This window comes from Pelobates fuscus, chromosome 1 (genome assembly GCF_036172605.1).
Source record: "Pelobates fuscus isolate aPelFus1 chromosome 1, aPelFus1.pri, whole genome shotgun sequence".
Classification (NCBI taxonomy): domain Eukaryota; kingdom Metazoa; phylum Chordata; class Amphibia; order Anura; family Pelobatidae; genus Pelobates; species Pelobates fuscus.
This window is the reverse complement of record NC_086317.1, coordinates 174069028-174093104: the sequence shown is the minus strand read 5'-3', so window position 1 is coordinate 174093104 and position 24077 is coordinate 174069028. Positions and strand designations below refer to the sequence as shown.

Genomic DNA, 24077 nt, shown 5'->3' with positions numbered 1-24077 from the left:
AGAAATACTTTTTGCTGCATAATGACATAGTGGCATAAATGTTTACATTGCCCTAATCATACTGCTTGCTATTGCATAGATAGAATAATGTTTACTTTTATTTTAAGATTTCACGGGCACTTTTCAGGTACCATAATTTGTTATGATTCTTCCATAGTTTATCATAACTCCTAACTCTGGGGTAGATGAAAACCACATGGGGGATGTGGCTGGAGCAGGACAGGGCCTTCTAGTGCTCTGTTAGTGCCTTCGTGCATGCCACTGATTATATGCTACAGCCTAAAAAGAGGAAGGTTTTTGCTGGGTTGGTAGTACTCACTATTTACAAGTAGAGTGAATATAGTTAATAATGTGCTCACACTGCTCTGCATGGGGAAACGAGAATGTTGAGGCACATAATTTATGGTACTGCATGCTTACTTGTAACCTCATTTTCCAACTTGTGCAAATATGCAGTTGCTGCTTAACATGTATTTGCTCATAGCTTTACCATTGAAAACAATGGGTGCACAAGGATTCACATCTCAGCCAATTCTCATTCTTTGCAGAAAATGCAGTGTTAAATACAAAAAAACAACTAGTAGTAGTTAGACTCATATCCTTCACTTGCTTTCCTTTGATTATGTTTGACTGCTTTAATCCAAAAAGATAAAAAATAAAATAAGATGGCTGGTAAACTATGCTCAAACAAATAAGAAAAGCTCTATAGACTTCGTGTTTTTTTGGTTGTGGGCTGTATAGGTTTTAATAGATACATTTTTGGATTAGGGCAGTTAGCATATTTGTAACTTCCTTATTGGACATATTGCAATTATGTATTGGCTATAGCAGACCACATGCCACTTTTCACGCATCATTTTTTCTTTTCTTTAAAAAAATACATTCAGTGATCACAGTGCACATTCTCTCTATAGTTTAATTATTGAGAATGGCCAGGGGACATGTAGCTTCACCCTGTGATGTCATTAGCGCAATGGAGCTATAGCTTTGTATTCCTAGCACTGTAGTATCCCTTTAACGTTATTAGAAATCATTTTCTTTCATAGATAGTTTGCTGTAAATCACAACTGTGCAAGGATTGTGCACTTCCTTTTTATTTAATGTTTAACCCCTTAAGGACACATGACGTGTGTGACATGTCACGATTCCCTTTTATTCCAGAAGTTTGGTCCTTAAGGGGTTAATTCAAACACCAATCCTGTTTAAATTTGCCAAATGCTCCTACAATTTTTTTTTTTCTGTTCTTGTTTTTCTTGAATGTTTAATAACAAATTCATCAATTGGCTGAACATTAAAAATGCATTGGGTAATTTATCGTTGAATTCTGTCAGAGTACACCGCTCTGTCCATTGTATGTGGATATATTTATTGATCCCTGCCTATACTGTTTAGGATTTACTGATGCAGATTGTCAAGGTCACTTAAAGACCCGTGGATTCTGTCAGAGTTTATAAGAGGGAAGTATACGATGCATATCTTTATATGTAAAATTCATTGTAAGTAACTTTGCTACTAAACATTCACTGACATTTCAAGAGAAATTTCAAGTAGTTTATGACTTACCAAGAATCTTTTTTTTATTGTGCTATATTCACTGAAGGACTGAGTTTCTGAAATAAAAATATTTTAAATATAAAATGCAGGTATTAATTGAACCCAGAAAAGGATATCTAATCTGGACCTATCATGCACATACACAGCGCAGGATACATCATCCACAAAATTTCTATATTTTTGAAATACCGAACACCTATTCAGGTTGATATTACTAGAACCCGATTGTCACTGTAGGCCCACTGACCAAACTTGCACCAAAGGCTGTGCCTTGCATAATTAAACAGATGCATACATTTTCTGGTGTCTGTGTAGGACAGAAGACACTACTTTACTACAGAGTGTAATCATCACTACTAGTAGAGTATTACATGAGAAAGAAAGATGTCTAATCCTTAGATGCCTCTGTTCACACTTAGAGAAAGGCAGAAAGCACAGAAGATCCAACCACTATTGCTCCCGTCATACATTGCTTTTCTAAACATAACAAGTGGGTGTTCATCACTTGTCATAGTGGACAAGTAGTTAAAAGCTGTGGAAAAAAAATAGTTTGAAGGTTTTATCCCTTCCTTTCTACCTCTCCCTTTGCACTTTGAAGTGACCCAATTACAGATGTACCCCATTTTTGCACGTCCTCTGAAGGAGACCGGTGGAACTGTACAGTTCATGGTTTAGTGCAGTTGCCACCGATTTTTTTTTTTTTTTTTTTTTTTTTTTCCTCTGTGCTAGCACTTGATGGCAATTCGGGAAGTCATGTCTCTGTTGATGAAATACACACCATGTTGGCTGTGTTGCACCCAACATGTAAGGCAACCCAGCGTATGACCTCTACAAGAAGCAGGTTTTTTTTTGTTTTTTATAGTGGAACGCACACAAACTGTGTTTCATTGCAATACTAATAGTGCTTCATACATGTGTGAAAATGAATGCTACTTTGACACCAAATTATAAAATGCCTCCATCTATTCTTTTTATTTATAATGTTCAAGATCCAGAGCACTCACTAAACAGCAATTTCAAAGCTCACAGAATGTAATAAATGTATTTTTTTTTTTTTTAAAAGCACTTGGGTAAAAATAATGGGAGTTTAGTTACAGTAATATGATATGTGATTCTCACTGCTAGACTCACACAGGCAGGGCCACCATCAGGCGGCATCAGATCTAAGATGCCCTGGGCCATTCTATAAATGTGTGAAAGTACACCCTCTTTGTGTGGTGAGGTAAGAATTTGTACAAACTGTCCACCATATGAGCAACATGAATGGATTTAGAATGCTGAAAATGCCTCCCCGCTGCAAGAAATACAAATAACAGTTTACCAGAAATGAATCTATATATCCTGATTTGATGTTCTGTTAACATTACTTTTCATTTTTTTTCTTCTTTTACTATCCCAACTAAATAAGTTTCTGAAAAAAAGTACTCCATTCCTGCACTCTGACCAGTAGTAGCTAGTTTGGATATTCCACCCCTCAATAATCTCACTCCTGCTTGTCTTTGTATATAAAGGACCAGGAGATCCCTAGGGTTTAAAGCATGGAGCAGTTGTCAATTTTCCACAAAGGAAATTAGTTCTTATCTAAATTGTATACGATACTGAATCGTTGTTCCATTGATCTTATGCTCCTCACTATTAAGCTCCTGAAATCTAACCTATTGCAACCCAGGTAGGATATTTTTAAAAACAGTTGGTGAATTAAATAGAAAACCAGACAAGTTGATTTTGGGAAAGTGAAATAAAACTGAATGCAAAGTGAATTCCCAGTAATTGAAATGAATGTAAGAAACCGCAAGAAAACACTGTGCATTGAATGATGGTTAAATGCAGGAATTGTTTTCTCAAGGATGAATTGGATTTTATAGACTAAAAATCCATTGTTTGGCTGCTAGAGGACTCCTGATTTGGACACACTGTTTTACAGAATGCACCACTGCTATCATAAGTGGAATCCATGCCAAAAAAGCTTTGCCAAAGAAAAGACAAAGTATTGAATTAACCTTGAATGAAGGGAGCAATATTTGTTTCTAACTTGTATTGGAGAGGGCAGCGTTTAATAAGAATCTGCTTTTTATTAGTTATATTTTACGTTATTTAGATCTGTCACTCTGCATTTTCTTTCCTAGTTACACGTCTTTTTGAAGGTGAACCTGTCCTGATTTCTAGACTTGTGCACAGACAGAAATTTCAGTTCATACTTAGATTTGTAATATAAAAAAAAAAAAAAAAACTATTCGTCCAAACTGCTCTCTCTTGGTGCTCTTCCTATCTCTCCCAGCGCTCTTTCAGGGTTTCTCTCTCTGACTCTTCTCCCCCCCCCCCCCCTCCAAAATACTGTCCTTGGTCCCCTACTGTTCTCTATCTATACTGTCTCCCATCAGTTCCTTTGGCTTCCGTTATCATTTCTATGCAAATGACACGCAAATCTACCTGTCCTTTCCTGATCTCTCTCCGCCCATCTTGACTCGTGTCTCTGACTGCCTCTCTGCGATTTCCAACTGGATGGCTGCTACTCCCATGTCTGTCTCTCTCCAAGTCAACGGCACTACCATCACCTCTACCTTGCAGGCTTGCTGCCAGGGTGTTCTTTTTGACTCCAACCTCCTTGTTTTAACTGTATTTTGATATAAAAAAATTATAATATATTTATATGTAAATTCTACAAATATATTTTTACATAATTGTCATTTTATTAATTACAATGTGAGGGACCTTCCTGACAACCCAGGTAGAAAGTCCAGAGAGTTTGCAAGCCTTATATTTAACCCTGTAACTTCCCAGTACTGTTTTACTCGGGAGACTTCGCTGGACACAAATATTAGTGTTTCGAAACCGTAAAACATATCACAACGATGATATCGTCCGTGAAAGTGCAATTTTTTTTTTGAATTTTTCACACACAAACGGCACTTTGACTGACGATATAATTGTTGTGATACGTTTACTGTTTTGAAACACTATTTGTGTTCCGCTGAGTCTCACGAGTAAAACCAAACCCCCCCATGTACAAGTTTTATGGTGTTTTTAAAAGTTACAGAGTTAAATATAAGGCTTGCATTTCCTCTTTTCACATTGAAATTTGCCAGATAGGTAATGTTGCCTTTGAGACCATATGGTAGCCCAGGAATGAGAATTACCCGCATGATGGCATACCATTTGCAAAAGTAAACAACCCAAATTATTGCAGATGGGGTATGTCCAGTATTTTTTAGTAGCCACTTAGTCACAAACACTAGCCAAAATTTGCATTAAAATTATTTTTTTGCAATGTGAACTCTAACTTTGGCCATTGTTTGTGACCAAGTGGCTACTAAAAAAGAATGGATATACCCCATATTGAATACCCTGGGTTGTCTACTTTATAAAAAAAAAAAAAAAGTGTGATGTAAGGTGTGATTTAGAGATTTATGACAGGTAAGTGTTACAATGTCACTATTGATAAATTTAAAAATAAAATTTGAAACAGCAATGTCCTACTTGTACTTTTAGCCCTATAACTTGCAAAAAAAAAGCTAAAAACATGTTACCATTGGGTATATCTAAACTCAGGACAAAATTTAGAAACTATTTAGCACAGGTGTTTTTGGCAGTTGTAGATGCATAACAGGTTTTGGAGGTCAAAGTTAGAAAGTGTTTTGAAAATGTTTTTTTATAGTAAATTATATGATATGATATATAATATGTGTGGGTATAGTAAATGAGTAACAGGAAAATTACAGCACAAACACAGCAGAAATGTAAAAACGGCAATGGTCCTTCACGGTAAGAAAATTGAAAAACGGTCTGGTCACTAAGGGGTTAAAATGTGTAACTGTTTTTTTTTCCAGTAATGTTTACATTTTTAGTAAAAACTATATGTGGGCAAAAATTTTAAACTTATTTTGCTAGTAAATGTTTTGTAACAAAGGCCTCAATTTATTATATTTTGGATAAGCTTTTCAAATCATATATACATTTATATATATGAAAAAATATCAAATAATTTCAAAATATTATCCAACATTAAATTTGGGGTCAGATATGGAAATAAACTGATCTGGTACAAGGGATAGGAAAAAAAGATCTCCAATTTTTTTATTTTATGATGCAGTCCATCTCTACTCTGTTTGATTAGATATTCTTGATCTTTAATTCCAGCCCTTTGATAGAAGCTAATATTTCCCGGAAGTTTAAAAAGTTAACTATTCTGTATTCAGCAGGATATTGCCAATTTGGGATCTGCATTCCCTTGACCCAAGTTGTTTCTCTGTGTCTAATTTCACTACATACGAATTGAAAGAGATTACAAAATAACTTTTCAAAATCTGTGCCGACAAATGCTTTTTGCCTGTTTAACATCTGGCAACACAGATTGCAGCAAAGACATCTTGCATAATGGCACTGATAGGCATGTGCACCATATTCATCCATGCTTTCCAACATGTTGTTTTTTGAGTTGTGAGCATGTCAAAAGAACCCATACTTACCCACCTGGCCAAAGGTAAACTTGGTGTTTCTAATATAGAACACAAGTATCACTGTTCTAATAAAACAGTCAGCAATCAAAATGTACCCCAAAAAAACTTCCTATTACCAGGAATTAAACTCAGAAACGTCCACTGGTGCAGTAGTAGTTAACAGTAGCTACAAAAACCCTCCATTATTGTACAGTTATGAAATTCAGATAGAGGTGAGTGTAATGATTTATCTGGGTATAATTCCTATTCATATCCTGTACTTCTCTCCCCCCTCCTCCTTTCTCACACACAATTTCTCTTCCCGCAGCCAGATCCACTGAAATGTTTAAATAATTAAGCCCAGGTACTTACACACACATGTTTTATGGCAAATGGTTGTGTGATTCGTGGTCATTTTTTTCATAGAAACAAGTTTTACGATAATATACTAAAAATATTAAATTAGAAAATGCCTCTCTTCTGGTGATAAAACCTTACTACAGTGGAAATAGATAATTATCCCCTCTGCAGCCTAAATGACAGTTTAAAGAAATAAAAATGTTAGTGCTCATTACTTCCTTTTTTTGCAGGTTGCCGTAAAAGGTAAGTTAAGTCCTTCCATGGAGAGATTGCCGTCATAGACATGATTTCTTGTACCATAGCGATCTGTTCCGTGCAGTTTGATGGTGGAGATTAAGGCATAATTATTTTGATGTGTTAATTATGGCCTTTCTTTGTAAAACATGTTTAACCCCTTAAGGACCAAGCTTAATTTGTTTGTTCACTTAAGGACCAAAGCAATTTTTACATTTGTGTGTGTACCACAATTTCCATTGGTCTCATTTACTACACCAACACATATACTGTTTTTTTAAACAACAAATAGGGTACATTCATTTGACGTGACACATACATACATATATATATATATGTGTGTGTGTATATATATATATATATATATATATATATATATATATATATATATATATATATATATATATATATATATATATATATATTCTCCTCACAAGCGCATTAGGCCCTACCTCAATGCTTTCCTGTGGGGATTTCACGAACACTGCAGGTAGTCATGCAGAGCGTGAGTACCGCCAGCGTTTGTTAATGGACTTGGATTCTGCTAGAATCCATAATCTTATAGACAGTCACTAGAGTCAGTCATAGTCCTACAAGGAAATTATTGCAGTTTCTCTAAAACTGCAATGCTTTACATTGCAAGACTAAGGTGAACATGGACAGTGCATCCAAACCACTTCAATGAGCTGAAGTTGTCTGGTTGAGTATAGTGTTCCTTTAAATAAAAGTTTATTTATTTTCCCTGGTTTACAGAGTACATAATATGTCCAGGATTTCAGTTCAATACAACTACATAATGCGTCTAGGTCACAGGCATAGGCAACCTTCAGCACTGCAGATGTTTTGGACTACACCTCCCATGATGCTTTGCCAGCATTATGTGTGTAAGAGCATTAACGGGGATGTAGTCCACAACATCTGGAGAGCCGAAGGTTGCCTATCCCTGGTAGGATTTTAGTCAGAATACAAGTAGTAAAATGAAATTTTCAATGTGGAGCCATTTTAGAATTGGTTATGTTTGTCTTGTAAGTTTATTAGACAAAACAGAAAACACAATTGCCACACAAAAGCATATACTCATATAAAGTAGGCATCACAGGCCAAATGGTATATTGACACTTATTATATAGCCATTTAACTGCCAATTTCTGTTAAATATTGTAGTAAAATTTTGAGGGGTCCCTGATTTTTTTTTTTTTGATTTTTTTTACCTATAACAAGGTTTGTTTTTTTTTTGTTTTGTTTTTTGTATAATTTCATAAACGTGTTCTACTACTGTACAAAACCCAATGTGTAATATGTGTTTGTTCAAAGTAACCATTCCTGTTTTATGCCCCTCCATATCGTATGTATGGAAGAATGGGCTCAAAGAAAGCAAAGGCCGCACAAATGGGTCAGTGCCACCATTGACAGTCTGTCACCCATATGCTGTGCATGCAGAGTATCGATGTCATCTATGCAAAGAACTAGCACCCTGGAGGTGAAGTTACACCTCACAACAAAGGATTCAACTTTGTATTTGCAGCATTTCAAACTTAAAAGCTGCACATACAGACTTCCAGCACAATGACCACTTCAAATCAGTGAAGTGGTCATAGTGCTTGGAGTAAACCCTTTAATTTGCTTTTAAAAATTATTATTATTGTAATATACCCTTAATATATTTATTTTTAAATCACTACCCTATTTTGACATTTAGTATAACTTTGGTTCCTCTAGTCATGACAAAACTCAGAGGTTCAAATGGTGGTTTATTGCATGGCAAACACTTGTGCTCGCCAAGGGAAAGCCTATTGTCTCTAAGGTCATTACTTGATCAGGATTTGTACATTTTATTGGTTACACAATTTAACATGTGCTGCAAAGCAAAATATATTTTTGCAGATATGAATTAAATTGTAAACATTGTGATATTAAGTAGGGCTTGGTGCAGGGTACTTTATTCAACATGAACATCACAGCAAACTTAAAGGAGCACTATAGGGTCAGGAACACAAACTTGTATTCCTGACCATATAGGGTTAAAACCACCATCTAGCCACCATGCCTCCCTAAATATAGAAATCTTACTTGTTTTCAAGTCTGGCGCTGCTTGCATTGTCACGGTTTCCTTTAGACCTGCCTGCTGACATCATCAGAAGTGGTAGCCTGATCCAATCACAATGTTTCCCCATAGTATTGGCTGAGACTGACAAGGAGGCAGATCAGGGGCAGAGCCAGCATTGATTCAAACACAGCCCTGGCCAATCAGCATCTCCTCATATTGAATCAATGAATCTCTATGAGGAAAGTTCAGTGTCTGAATGCAGAGGGAGGAGATACTGAATGCTTGGATGCATTTTAGGCAGCCATGACCCAGGAAGGATCTCTAACAGCCATCTGAGGAGTGGCCAGTGAAGTTATCACTAGGCTGTAATGTAAACACTGCATTTTCTCTGAAAAGACAGTGTTTACAGCAAAAAGCCGGAAGGTAATAATTCTGCTCACCAGAACAAATTCAATAAGCTGTGGTTGTTCTGGTGACTATACTGTCCCTATAAGTGTGTTTGTTATTTAGAATGTCCCTTTAGGCCTGGCAAAACAGCCACATTGACTACTAATTTGTAGAAACACTTGATATAAAGGAGTCACACAATCCACTGCCCTAATAGTCACATTATAAATTCATATATAGGTGGCACTTCACTCCCTTCAGACTCCCTCCTACTAAATACGAACAAATGTTGGAGGGAATGCAGACAGGTAGGTACACTGTATCAGATCATTTGGTCGGGTCCAAAATTTCCATAATACTGAAAAGATATACACACGTTAATTGGAATCCTTACTACTTTAATCCCAACTTTGTCACCCACAATGTGTCTACTGAAGAAACTCCCAGATGGTTTACCCAAAGCTACAAAAATTATAATACGCCCATACCCTAATCCTAGCAACCTCAGTCATTCCTCGATATTGGAAATAGGACACTATTCCTTCTATGACTGAGGTGTTAAACACCACACTCGAGATCAAGAGGTGCAAATTGGCCTTTAGAGCACCCTTATACATTCTGGAAACCCTAAGATATTAATGGGGACTTTGGGAGCGGGACATCAGAAAAAGATATTCACTTTAACACTTACCTCACTTGACCAGACATCAACTCAGAAAGTTATTCAATATTATTTTATTTTTAAAACAACAAAACAAATTGTATTCCCCAGTTATATATATATATATGTGTGTGTGTGTGTGTGTGTGTGTGTGTGTGTATATTTTATGCAATGTTATTGTCATTATTGTTATTGAACAAATTTTTAAAAATAATAAAAAACATTTGAAAAGAAACACTTGATATAACATATATTGTGCTAACGAAGATTCCCTGTATACAACTCATAACTAGGCATATAATGAAGGCTCTTCCAAAGACCTGTTTTTGGTCAAGTTGTTGATCTCCTATGATTAAAAAGATTTTCACAATAAAGTCTTGCACGCTTAACCGTAGTTTTAATTTTCCATTGAAATGTTAATTGAGGACTAGTGTAAATAACATTGCATTTTTATATATTTTCTGATGTCTCAAATAAAGGAGTTATTTTTTATTTATTTTTCCTGTTCTTTGAAATAACCTATTATGCATAGCCTAAAGGAGACTGCCATATTTAAATGATCTCTTACCTTAGAGTATACATATAGAGACAAGGTTAAACCTGCAGGATTGATGGGTTTAACTCTGCTTGACTGACCTTGGTTAACGTTTGGTTCTCTGAACTGCAGCTATAACCTGCTCATATCACATAAAGTTTATACCGAGATGCAATGAAAAGATATTTCTAATATTTCGTCAAACATTGTCAGCAGGATTAGGGCTGTACTTAGTAGAGCATTTGGTGCTGGAATACTGTGCTTCAGATATAATTCTGGTACTTCAGGCATGTGGAGATAAATTGACTTGTCTAAGGTCACACTGAGTTGGTTGTGACCTTTAGTCTTTCACTTCACACCCCAGTGCCTCAACCACAAGCCTATTCTTTCCTTCCATTTGATGTGGCATATTCTTTTGCTTTTCCAGAATGTGTTCTGTTATAAAGCAGAAAACCCATTTTATTTTTATCAGGGTGTTGATTAATCAAATTGTCTTAATTTCTAAGCAGTACTAAATTTGGTATGAAGTGTATGAAATATATTTAAAACCTTTACAGCACTGACTTCCTAAGCAAACACGCGGACTATTGTTTATATTTAAAGATCAAAATCTGGCAGTAGGAAGTGTTTTTTTTTTTGTTTTGTTTTTTAACCGAATTTTTATGAGGACTATAATAGTAACATCACTAAAAATAAAACAGTAGCCATGTTTTTTATACATACTTAATGTATACATTCGAAACATCTATATTCTTTACATCTACATTCATAATACGTTTATTCTCTGTATGTGTTGTGTTTAAGAAAGAGAATACAAAAAGCAGGCTCTCCGATGCCACTGATATTATTGGCTCTGATCTAGCCCAAAGGCACCCTTTGCAAGACAAATAATCATTTATGATTTGATTTGTAGCATTGTGTCGTGATTATACACTGCCATGTGGCACAGTTCAATAATGCTGTCTATAGTGTCCTTGGTTTGTAGAATTGGAGGAGGAGATGCCTTATTTGCTATAGCAGAAAGACGTTCCAGTGTAATTTGATAACAAAGCTCCCCTGATCAGAACATTACAGAAATCCTAAAGTCATTGGTAGAAATCATGTTCAATATTGCAGAGAAAATAATTGTTAGAATAACTAAGTGAATAAATGGGATTCTTAACACGAGCCACTACCTTAGCGGTGTTCTCATTCCCATTTGTTGTGGTGATTTTGTCCTTTGTTTTTATGACACCCGTATGCCCATAGGAGTTAAATAGGCTTGAATTCAGATGGCCTTTCAGTCTGTCTTGACATGAGAAAAACCACATGTTCATCAGCATTGCTCACCTGTGTGTGAAATGATGCTTTATGAAAACACCGGTTTCAGCATTTCAATGGCAGCTGCTGACATGTGAACCCTGCTGGGGACAGTAAGTGCTGCTTACTACCTAGAAATTACACTTGCATTGCAGTGCAAGAGGAACATTTGCTTGAAGGCAAGATACACAGATATTAAATAGTTATTTAAAATCGCTTACACCATATGGAGAACATATTTCTAAACTTATGTTGAAGTTTTATTTTCTTGTTTTATTGCCTGTGTTTAAAACCATTTTTTCCTGACATTTAAGAATAAGTTCTATTTTGAGAGAGTGGATATGAATACATTATTGTGAACTCTGTATTATTGGAATATAATGCAATGAAAGGGCTCTGGAGATCTCCTAAACCATGAGAGCAAAGGTTGACTAATTTATAAATGTTTTCAGAACCAGAAGATGGCACAATTTTCCCATAACATATGGTTTACTGTTTTGTATCGTTCCTTTACATGATATTCTTTCAGGGCTTTCAAATATTCTATTATTGACATTTGTTCCTAAAGCATTAAGAGAATAAAGTAAGAGGTAGGCACACGCAAATAAGGACCCCTACCTTGCCTACAGCCCAGAGTTGACCACACTTTCAAGATCAGAAACAAAAGGCAGGACTGGGCACAAGTATAAGGAGTCCAGGGCAGATTTATCTGACAGTATCTTTTTGTGCCTAAATGTGGTTGTATACAATCCAGTGTATACTATTCTATAAACATTCCCTTAGACCTTATTGCAGTGCTCAGTCCTATTTCTTTGTTTTTACTGCATTAGAAGTCTCTGAGAACTGCAGTTAAATTTAACACTTTCCATGCAGAGTCAATTGCAAGCTTTCATTAAGTGACAAACAGACTAACACTGCTTTACTTGATCCAATTTTTCAACTACTAAATAACTTGCCTATATATATGGTTGTGTTTGCATACTGATGACATTTTTAAACTCTTTAACAGATCTTTCTTGATGTGGTTATAATCAATTCAAATCATTTACTAAGGCTGGGGTGGAGTGTGGTAATCACTGTCTGATCAGGTGATTTGGTTTCCACTGAAGGTGAGATTGCCATGCCAGATTCTAGAGCTTCAGGATATCTTCCATGCTTGCAGGTATTGGCCTGGCCTGTGGGAGGCCACTCATGTCCATCTTTAGACATGACGGTGGCTTATTTCAATTTTCAAGGAGCCCAGATGCCATGGTGGAGGTATCCTGGATTCTCCATTGGGCAGAGAACAAAAGGATAACTCTGCTATTCCAGGTGTGGAGAAATGGAAGGCTGACTTTCTCAGGGGACATTTTTTTTCTTTTACCCAGAGACATGAGTACTCCATCCAGAAGTGTTTGCCTCTTTGCTGGACAAGAGTCCCAGAGAATATGATCGTTTCACAACATGAAACCCCCAGGATGTTTTGTCAGATCCAAGTAAGCCTTGGTAGATGCATTGACAGTCCCATGGGCTTCACAGGCCGCACAAATGGGTCAGTGCCACCATTGGCAGTCTGTCACCCATATGCTGTGCATGCAGAGTATCGATGCCATCTATGCAAAGAACTAGCACCCTAATGACTGCTGGAGGTGACGTTACACATCTCACAACAAAGGATTCAACTTTGTATTTGCAGCATTTGAACATACTTGTCTTGGTGTTTTTACCATGACTTTAGGTGGAAGTCCTTCTAGGTATCCATGATCCAGGACTTTCTCCAGTTCATCCTTAACAAAGGCTTGTCTGACAAAACGTTGAAGAATATTTTATTTGCCCCATTTTTGTTTTCTTTTCATAGAAGCCTGTCATATCTTGATGTCCATTGTGGAGTCTGAACCTGGTTCTACGGTTGCTTCAGCATTCATTATTTAAAACTATGTACATGCTGGATCTACAGTATTTTTCCTCAACTGTTCGCTTCCTGTGGGCTATCTTTTTTAAGTAGGATATTTTTTAAACTTCCAACACTTAACGGTGCTTCTACCTTCCATCAGGATAAGGAAGTTCCAAGCCGCCAATATCATTTTGCACAAGATAACTCCTATTTCCTTCATTATTCAAGAGGAGACTAAACTTTGGAATAACGGCTCTTTGTCATGAATGTGGTTAGGGCCATCAAATATTACATGGAAGCTGCAAAGGCCTTCACAAATTTGATTCCTTTTTAACCCATTTTTCTGTAATTAAGAGGGTGAAGAGGTTTCAGCTTGTCCTTCTGGATTAAATCTAGAACTTGGAAGTCCTTTTCTTTGTTGATTGGCTTGCTGCCTGACAAGATTACTCCCCATTCTACTTGAGTAGTGGCTGCCTCTTCAACATCTGCAAGGAGTCACTTGGTTTTTCTCACACACGTTTTGCCATGTTGCGGTTTTGATGGTTTTGCATCCACTGATGCTTCTTTTGGTAGGAAAGTTCTGTGGGAAGTTGTTCCTGTTTTTTTTCCTTTTCCGGGAGCCCACCCATTATGTGACTAATTTCCATTCTGTTTAAGTATACCTTAACTCGTCCACTGAGCCCTGCATGATATTATCTGTTGGGGTACTATTGCCAGCTGATTTTGCTTTTGGCTGGATGCCTTGTGTATGCTTTTCCTGTTGGTATTCCTTCTACTTCTTTCTTCTGCTTGGTAAGAAAGCTAACTAGGGATTTCCTATGTGGTAGCAGGAAGGAACCGGTGTCTCAATGCTTACTGGGATAGTTTCTATCTTTCCAGTTGGGGAAGGAATATCCTACAATCTAATAGATTCTTATAGACGAAGACCACACAGACGACAATCAGTTTATCGATAAGCATAGCTTTTTCAGAATATCTGTAGTCTGTTGTTGCACTGAGATGATTCATCCTCTTTGGCCTTAACATGGCTATTTTAATGGACTTTAAGCTAATGGCAGTCATATAATGGGTCTTTAATTTCGCTCTTCTATAGGGTTTTAAGGGAGGGAAAAAATTAATGGCTGCCAATAGCTTTTAACTCCTATTAACATCTGCAGCAAGTGTCTTGAATCCAGATAGTTCCAATATTTTGACCCATTTGCAGCTTTTTGGTTTTGCTGCCTTGTGAAATAAAATATTAAATATTGTTTTAATTTTTCAAGTAACCTTAACACACCTTAACCCACACGCTGCACTCATACACACACACGCTGCATTCATACACACACACACGCTGCATTCATACACACACACACGCTGCACTCATACACACACACACGTTGCACTCATACACACACGCACACACACGTTGCACTCATACACACACACACACACACGTTGCACTCATACACACACACACACGTTGCACTCATACACACACACACACGTTGCACTCATACACACACACACACGTTGCACTCATACACACACACACACGTTGCACTCATACACACACACACACACACGCTGCACTCATACACACACGCTGCACTCATACACACACACACGCTGCACTCATACACACACACACACGCTGCACTCATACACACACACACACGTTGCACTCATACACACACACACACACACACGCTGCACTCATACACACACACACACGCTGCACTCATACACACACACACACACACGCTGCACTCATACACACACACACACACACGCTGCACTCATACACACACACACACGTTGCACTCATACACACACACACACACACGTTGCACTCATACACACACACACGTTGCACTCATACACACACACACACGCTGCACTCATACACACACGCTGCACTCATACACACACGCTGCACTCATACACACACGCTGCACTCATACACACACGCTGCACTCATACACACACGCTGCACTCATACACACACGCTGCACTCATACACACACGCTGCACTCATACACACACGCTGCACTCATACACACACGCTGCACTCATACACACACGCTGCACTCATACACACACGCTGCACTCATACACACACGCTGCATTCATACACACACACACACGCTGCACTCATACACACACACACACGCTGCACTCATACACACACACACACGCTGCACTCATACACACACACACACGCTGCACTCATACACACACACACACGCTGCACTCATACACACACACACACGCTGCACTCATACACACACACACACGCTGCACTCATACACACACACACACGCTGCACTCATACACACACACACACGCTGCACTCATACACACACACACGCTGCACTCATACACACACACACGCTGCACTCATACACACACACACGCTGCACTCATACACACACACACGCTGCACTCATACACACACACACGCTGCACTCATACACACACACACGCTGCACTCATACACACACACACACGCTGCACTCATACACACACACACACGCTGCACTCATACACACACACACACGCTGCACTCATACACACACACACACGCTGCACTCATACACACACACACACGCTGCACTCATACACACACACACACGCTGCACTCATACACACACACACACGCTGCACTCATACACACACACACACGCTGCACTCATACACACACACACACACACGCTGCACTCATACACACACACACACACACACACGTTGCACTCATACACACACACGTTGCACTCATACACACACACGCTGCACTCATACACACACACACACACGTTGCACTCATACACACACACACACACGTTGCACTCATACACACACACACACACGTTGCACTCATACACACACACACACGTTGCACTCATACACACATACACACACACACACACACGTTGCACTCATACACACATACACACACACACACACACGTTGCACTCATACACACATACACACACACACACACACGTTGCACTCATACACACATACACACACACACACACACGTTGCACTCATACACACACACACACACACACGTTGCACTCATACACACATACACACACACACACACACGTTGCACTCATACACACACACACACACACACGTTGCACTCATACACACACACACACACACACGTTGCACTCATACACACATACACACACACACGTTGCACTCATACACACACACACACACACTGCATTCATTATATACACACACACTGCAAATAAATATTTAAGTAATATAATTTTTTTAGGATCTAATTTTATTTAGACATTTACAAGTAGCTGCTGCATTTCCCACCCTAGTCTTATACTCGAGTCAATAAGTTTTCCCAGTTTTTTGGGGGTAAAATTAGGGGCCTCTGCTTATATTCGGGTCGGCGTATATACGGTAATTCTTTTCTTTTTTTGTAATTCTTTTTTTTAATTCTTTTCTTTTTTTTCTCATTTAGTGTTTTAATTTGTAGCTTAAATTTATTTACAAAAAAAAATTGCTGTAAAGCATCTAATATAGTAAGTGTATGTATAGAATACACATATACAAGCATATATAGATATCGGTATAGATAACCCTTTTGGATTCCAAAAGAAATATCTAAAATACTGCAAGCAATTTGTAGAATTACTTCAAACAATATATTAAAATGTAATGTTTTAACAATTCCATTTGTTTGTTCAGTCAATCCAAAAATTTTTTTTTTTTTTTTTTAACCATTTCTATTGTATTAAATGCTGTAAGTGTCACAAAAACAGAGAAAAATAATATCTATGGAAACTTGTATTAATAGTGAACAATATCACAGGTTTTATTTTAGCTGTAAGTTAGTACACCAGAGCACCAACACACAGCTGACCGCTCTTTTAAGGACTTTATCATCTTAAATGGAAACTACAGTGCTAGGAAAACAAATGTTTTCCTAGTACTCAGGTGACCTACAATGCCCCTGTACCCAGGGCGCTGGAAGGGTTAATTAAAAACCTTTTTGTCACTTATTTGATTTCACTGCCGATGTCTTTCGGCGCTGGGTCGGGCTCCATCTCCACTCCTCTGCCGGCAGAAAGACCAAATGCACAGGAGCAGCAAGCACCGTGCTTGCATTAGGGCTACCCCATAGGAAAGCATTGCTCAATGCTTTCCTATGGGATTTTCGAAGACGCTGGATGTCTGGTAGATAGCCACTAGAGGTGGAGGTAAACCTACAAGGTAATTATTGCAGTTTATCATAATTACAATTGCAAGGGGTATTGGGATAGTGCACCCAGACCACTTCAATGAGCGGAAGTGGTCTGGGTGCCTATAGTGTCCCTTTAACCAGTAGTCAGTATCATTTTAGAATGTGTTATTAGTATTATAGCTTATGATGGAACTATTTTGCTTCAGTTGATTAACATTCTCTGTTGCTGTTGATTTTTCTTGGGCATCTTTACGTGCTACTTATACCATATTATAAATTTGTAAAGTGTTGCAAATATAAATGTTGTCTGGAATAATATTGTGCATTGAAGTTTGATCGTGAACTCCTAATTCCAGGAAAAAATAGACTCCTGTAAAAAATATTAACATTCTTATAGTAAGAAATTCTCTTATTCCTGTTGTAAGATGATTGTGTGTTAATTTGAAAGTGACTGAGTTAAAGTGGGGGTGCATATTTGCGCTATTTGATCCCGGAGCGGCTGTTAAGGAGGCCTCTTCTTGGACTCCCAAGTTGCTTCAGACTTTCAGAAATGAGAAATTGTCTTCAAACAGCTGAGGTTTATGATTAATCAGTTTCTGTATCCATGGCGTAATGTGATGCTAGAGAATTTACGTTTCCTTTGCTCCCTGACTACCTGTATTGTTTGTTTCCTTTTTTATAAAGAGTCTATAAATCCACTCGTTCTTTTCAAAAATTGGAATGTTGTTACTGGGTCAGTTGTATTGTTTATCAAGTACCAGGAGCTCCTACAAAATGTATGAAGACTAAATTATAGCCCCTCTAAATGAATCTTCATTATTTCTCTGAGAGATCACATGTGCTATTAAAATAACCAATCAGGGTTTTTTTTTGTTACACCAAGAGCTTGTCTGAGAGAGAGCTAGACTCTCATTACTCAGTCACATAGGTTCCATCTATACAAAACTATTAACATAATCCTTTATTGTGCATGGTAGTCATTTTTTGATGGTACATTTATTATTGAAATGCATTTTTAATTATAAGAATGCCTTTTATGAAAGTCAGACTGCTGCTGTATCTGCGGACATGAGTCTGACCTTCAGTTTGTGTTCCTACCATAAAATAAGCAATTAACTAGGCATAAAATGTCTTTGTCAGGACAACTGGCACTCGTGATCTACTTAGTGAACTTTTAAGCTTTATTATAGCATCCAAAATCAAGGTTATAGGAAATGATTGCCTTTTCATTGGAGATTTGAATTGTCTTTCACAGTATGTATCATGCGTGTAAGCATATTTTTTTTTATTTTTTTTTTTTAATCTCTACTAAAAAAAAAAAAATCTTAATGTATTGCTTTTAGAGTATGTTGGGGATATTGAGTAACTCTGACATGGTTCAAAATAACCTGATTCATTCCCTCTTTGTGAAAAATGGGTTGAAGCTTTGTACTCACACCTTATAAAGCTTTTATTAATTTTGAAATGGTTACACACTTTTCACCTAAAACATTATAGTTGGGAGATGTGGTTTAACCCCTTAAGGACCAAACTTCTGGAATAAAAGGGAATCATGACATGTCACACATGTCATGTGTCCTTAAGGGGTTAAAGGGACACTATAGACACCCAGACCACTTCAGCTAATTGAAGTAGTCTGGGTGCTGTGACCCTTTTGCACTTAGTGCTGGAGTGTGTAACATTGCCGTTCCAGAGAACTGCAATGTTTACATTGCAGCTCTAAGGCTGCCCTCTGTGGCTGTCAGACAGCCACTGGGGGCGCTTCCGGAATCCAAACGGACTTGTGGTCCGTTATCTGACTGACCTCCAGCGTCAGATTTTCCCCATAGGAAAGCATTGAATAATGCTTTCTTATGGGGAGGTCTGATGCGCGCGCATCAATAGCCGCGCATTAGGTCTCCTCCACCGGCTGACGTTTTTTACCATCAGTCTCATTACTATTGTGTGTGCTTGTTCACATGTTCTAACAATAATCCATGTACTCTTTATGTGATATAGCTCAATCTTCGCTATTCTCAAGCAAAGAAAAAAGACAGTAATAGATTTTGTTAAAGATGTAACTGTAGCATGTTCACAGATCTTTCATACAATTTGTATTGCTGTCTGCCTTTTGGTTGTAAAAGAAATTAAACTGTGAAATATCAGAATTTGCCTATTTAATACTGTAAAACACTGTCAATCTTGAATATTGTTTGTTGCTCTGAAAGAAGCTAATGCTCTACTATGCCAAGACAATTTAAAAATAGAACAAGAACAGCCTGTGACTGAGTGAAAGCAGTCTGAGTTTACATGTGTATGTAAATATACGTGTGTATAATATATATATATTAGTTTAAGTTGTTGTTTTTTTTTTTTTTTAAGTTGTATATTTTTTTTCCCTTTACAGAACGGAGCTTTACCAGTCATTATTTGGAAAAATCAAATACCTGCAAGAGGACAAACAAATGTAACACAAATCAAAATGACTCCTTTTTTTGATCTTTGTCTTTTTTGACTTGCGAGAGGAGAAGTGAACTGCATTTTCAGCTGGCTTTGCAGAATTCTTTTCTTGCGAAGTGCCTGGATTTTAGGAAGTTTCTGTATATATGTATACATCATGATATGGCATTGTTACCAAATCAACAACTATGCTAAATGAGTTTTTGATTTAAAAAAGAAACATTCATGTGTAACCTTTTTTTTTTTAAACTTATGTTGCAATAAAGTATCTGTAATTCATAATTGTTGTCAATCCTTAACTTAAGTAGCATTATTAGGATTTTTAGATTTATATATTGCCATTACATGCTAATGGAACCTTGAAACTCTGTTCGTGTATGCCTGTCATGATATTGTGTGTGTATGTATAATTGTAGTCGGAAGACAATGGTGGTGCAACAGACATACGGATAGGCCTGTAAATAAGAAGACCCACCAAGGTAAGAAGTAGAGAAGTAATTATAATTAAAATATAGAAATTAAATAAGGGGGGCAGGTAGGTGAGGATGACCTGAGATGGAAACGGCCCACGAAAGAGAGCGGATAGGGTTCATATAGGCCAAACTCCTCCCACAAATACAGGCCTGTGGCTTTAAAACTTATATTTATATAGCGCCAGCAAATTCCGTAGCGCTGGTGGACTAACAGACACGGAATTGTAACTAGACAAATACACGCACAGGAACAGAGGGGTTGATGGCCCTGCTCAATGAGCTTACATGCTAAAGGGAATGGGTTATAGTGACACAAAGGGTATCAGTAGGGGTAATGAAATAGGTTGCTAGAAAAGTATTCACTTAGGTTATTTTTGACAGTTGCAGGAGAGGAGGGGGGAGGGGGGAGATGATAACCCGCTGTTTAAATGATATGCTTTCCTGAAAAGGTGTGTCTTCAATTTTTTTATTTTTGGAGACTTTGTGAAAGTCTATCAGAGAGGGGAAGGGAGTTCCACAGAAAAGGTGCAGCCCTGGAGACGTCTTGGAGGCAAGCATCGGATGTGGGAATACGGACAGAGGATAGATGTAGGTCTTCAGCAGAGCGCAGGGGCCTCAACGGGACATACTTGTGTATTAGGGAGGATAGGTAGGTTGGAGCAGCATTATGTAGGGACTTGTAAGCAACATCAGAAACAAAAAGGCTGTATGTAGACAATGGTGGTGCAAGTCAGTTATGGTGTGCCAAAACCACTGTATGTGTAGGCCTGTAAACAAGGCAAAAAGGTTGCAAAGAAAACACACTTTATTACCACAAAATTACAATGCTTAAGATTTAAAAGCTCTCCTAAGTTCTGTCTTTGGTATAACGGATGTAAAATGAGGATTTCCATCAACCCAGCCTTTTAATGATGTGAAATGTGTCGCTATTGGAAGCAGCCAAAGCCGCCCCTACTCTAAATGGATTGAAATCTAGTCTTAGAAGCAAAATCCTAACATAGAAAATTAATTTAGAGGTGGTAAGAGGCTATCCTTGGAGTAATAGCAAAGGAGAATTAGGTTTATTGTTGCGAACTGTATGAATGTAGGAATCCAGTAATTTGACTGGGCACTGTGGTGGGACCGCTGCCTCTCCGTGAATTACCTTTCTGATATTGTGTGTTTCCCCATCTCTTCGTATATTGTGCCTGCTGCCCGTTAGGGAGTGCCTCCACAAAGGGAATTAATTCTACTCCTGAACAGAGACCACCTGGATACCTCATTTAAAATGTTAGTTTAGAACCTTCACAGCTCGCAACATAAGTGTCAAACTGCAAGGGAATACAATTAATGAGCGCTCCCCTGACCAGCCGCCATTCATACAGATTGTTTCCCGAACAAGGACCTCTCCAGTGCCTCATTAGAACTTTCACACCAATTAATCAGAATGGTCCCATTTGCAACCTAAGTGTAAACCGCAAGGGAAGAAATAAATGCTCCCCTGGGTGTCCGCCTTTTCGTTTAGACGAATGCCTCCAGGGGGAGCATTTGTGTCCCGAAAGACTCTTCCCTTGCAGGCTTTCACACTGGAACCTTGCGAGCGGAGACCGGTCGAGGGAGGTACCGCTGTGAGATTGGTGTGGGCACTGCTGGGGCACTGGCGAGTTTAGAGGGCTTTTCGGTGCCTGCTGGGACAAAGAGATCAGCATTTTCCCACGGGTGGGCATTTCAGTGCCTGGCTTGTTCCCGCACTTACACTCCCAGGCACAGAGGCTCCTGGGAAGAAGACCCCCTGGCAGGCATGGAAAACCCTATACCTTTAGTGGCGAGAGTTGGGGACAAAGGGAACAGAGTCCTTTACCGCGCTGGTGACCCGGGGAGGTGACACTGGATGTTGGTATGATACACCCCTTGCATGGGGTATGTATAAAAGCCATGTGTGGCCAATAAAGTGGTTGTTGTACCTCCAGAACTGTGTGTCGTCCAGTTACTGGGGGAAGATGGATCCCTTTGTATTTTAAATGGTTCCTGATCGGCTGAAGGAAGGGAATCAGCGGTGGTAACCGGTCTGGTTACCCGTGGTCCACTACAGGCACCAGTTGTTATCTGTAGTGAATAATGGAATTATAGATGGTTGACTGGATTGGTTAGTCTTGGGTATTTTTTTTCTTCAATTTGTATTTTATTAAGATGTTCACATTTTACAACTTTTCCATTTTATGTGGTAAACCGTATACTTGGACATAACAATAACCCAGATGGGTGCGTACAATGAACTTGTGTTTGTTCACAGCAGTCCCAGAACTGTATGGTCAGGGGCTTGGGCTCCAAGACACTGCTTTTTGGTAGTGCTTTGCGGTATAATTTTAAAGTCACTTTTGGGGACGGCCCTCGTTTAGCAACTCTGTGTATGTGCCGGGTCTTCTGGCCACAGCTGGGTTATGTTCTCGCCCCCCCATGTCAGCTAAGAGGGATCCCTCCAATCCCCAACGGTACCTAATAGATGCGCCCCGCAGTCTCCTGGCTATTGGTGCCAGCCTTCTCCTCTCTGCTAAGACAGAGAAAGGGACATCTGTGTAGATTGCCACTCTGCTGCCTTCTCAGGCTATTGACCCCAGCTCCCTGGATCATTTCATGATCTCTGATCATGCAAAAACGTCACTGCTATGACGTCTCTAGGTGCCCCACTGGATGCAGCAGCCGATTTACGCACTCTGAACATTGAGGTCATTATTGGAGTTGTGTTTAATGCCCATAGAAGTTACAATATTGTGGACCCACGTGTGGAGCCTCGTATTTTCGACCGCCTCGGGAATGGCTCTGAGACACAGGTTTCGGCACCTGTGGCGGACCTCCAGCGTGGTCACTGCTCTACTCAGCTGCTGCACCTCAAAGGTAAGTGCCGTGAGGTTCTTGTCGGTGACTTGCGATTTCTCCTTCCTGGAGGCCACTCTTCCAGCTCCCGGACTTCTGGTGGTCTTCCTTCCATAACCACCAGAGGTCCACCAGAAGACGCTTGATGTCCCCTTTTGTAGAGGGTGACTGGAGGGGAGCTGTCTCCGACCTAGGTGAGGTGCGCCCCATTTTCTCTGTTCTAGGGATGTCTCTGTTCATGACTGGAATTTATCTTCGTGACTGAAATCACTGTTTTCCCTGGGCCTGTACAGAGCCCCATGGAAAGACGTCTGTTCAGTACAGTTGTCAGCCACTCCCTTAGTCTTGGATTTTTTTAAGGGTCAGAACGTTGTGGTCGGTAGCCTTAATGATATTAATTATCTGTCTGGCATACGACCGTGAATTCCCTTGGCCTCAAAAATCTATAAAAAGTTATGTAAATATCTGCTTTAATTACGTTATTAGTGTGACTAGGAAATGAATTGGTGTCTAGAAGGTCAGAGAGAGCTCTAAATTTAGAACTGTCAAGGGGCAATCTATGTGTAATAGGGGGACGGTCAGTTTTATTAATGCCTTTTTAAGGATTTTTTTTTTTTTTTTAAAATAGGGTAAGAAGAGAGAAATGGTGTCTTAATAGCACAGGAGTTGAGTATGTGGTGCTGAATACCTGTGAGAGAGTTTTATGGTATTGTGAACCAATTTTAAATGAAGGG

The 24077-nt window shown here is 38.8% G+C and overlaps 1 protein-coding gene across 1 annotated transcript in view; it reads left to right on the top strand.

Annotated features, from left to right (window-relative positions):
* AATF (apoptosis antagonizing transcription factor) overlaps positions 1-20239 on the top strand; it is a 156075-nt gene extending 135836 nt beyond the window's left edge. The window contains exon 12 of the mRNA XM_063444396.1: positions 19965-20239. Within this exon, the coding sequence (XP_063300466.1) occupies positions 19965-20028 (64 nt within the window). The 3' untranslated portion in view covers positions 20029-20239. The remainder of the gene's footprint in view (positions 1-19964) is intronic.
* Positions 20240-24077: the final 3838 nt, after the last annotated feature.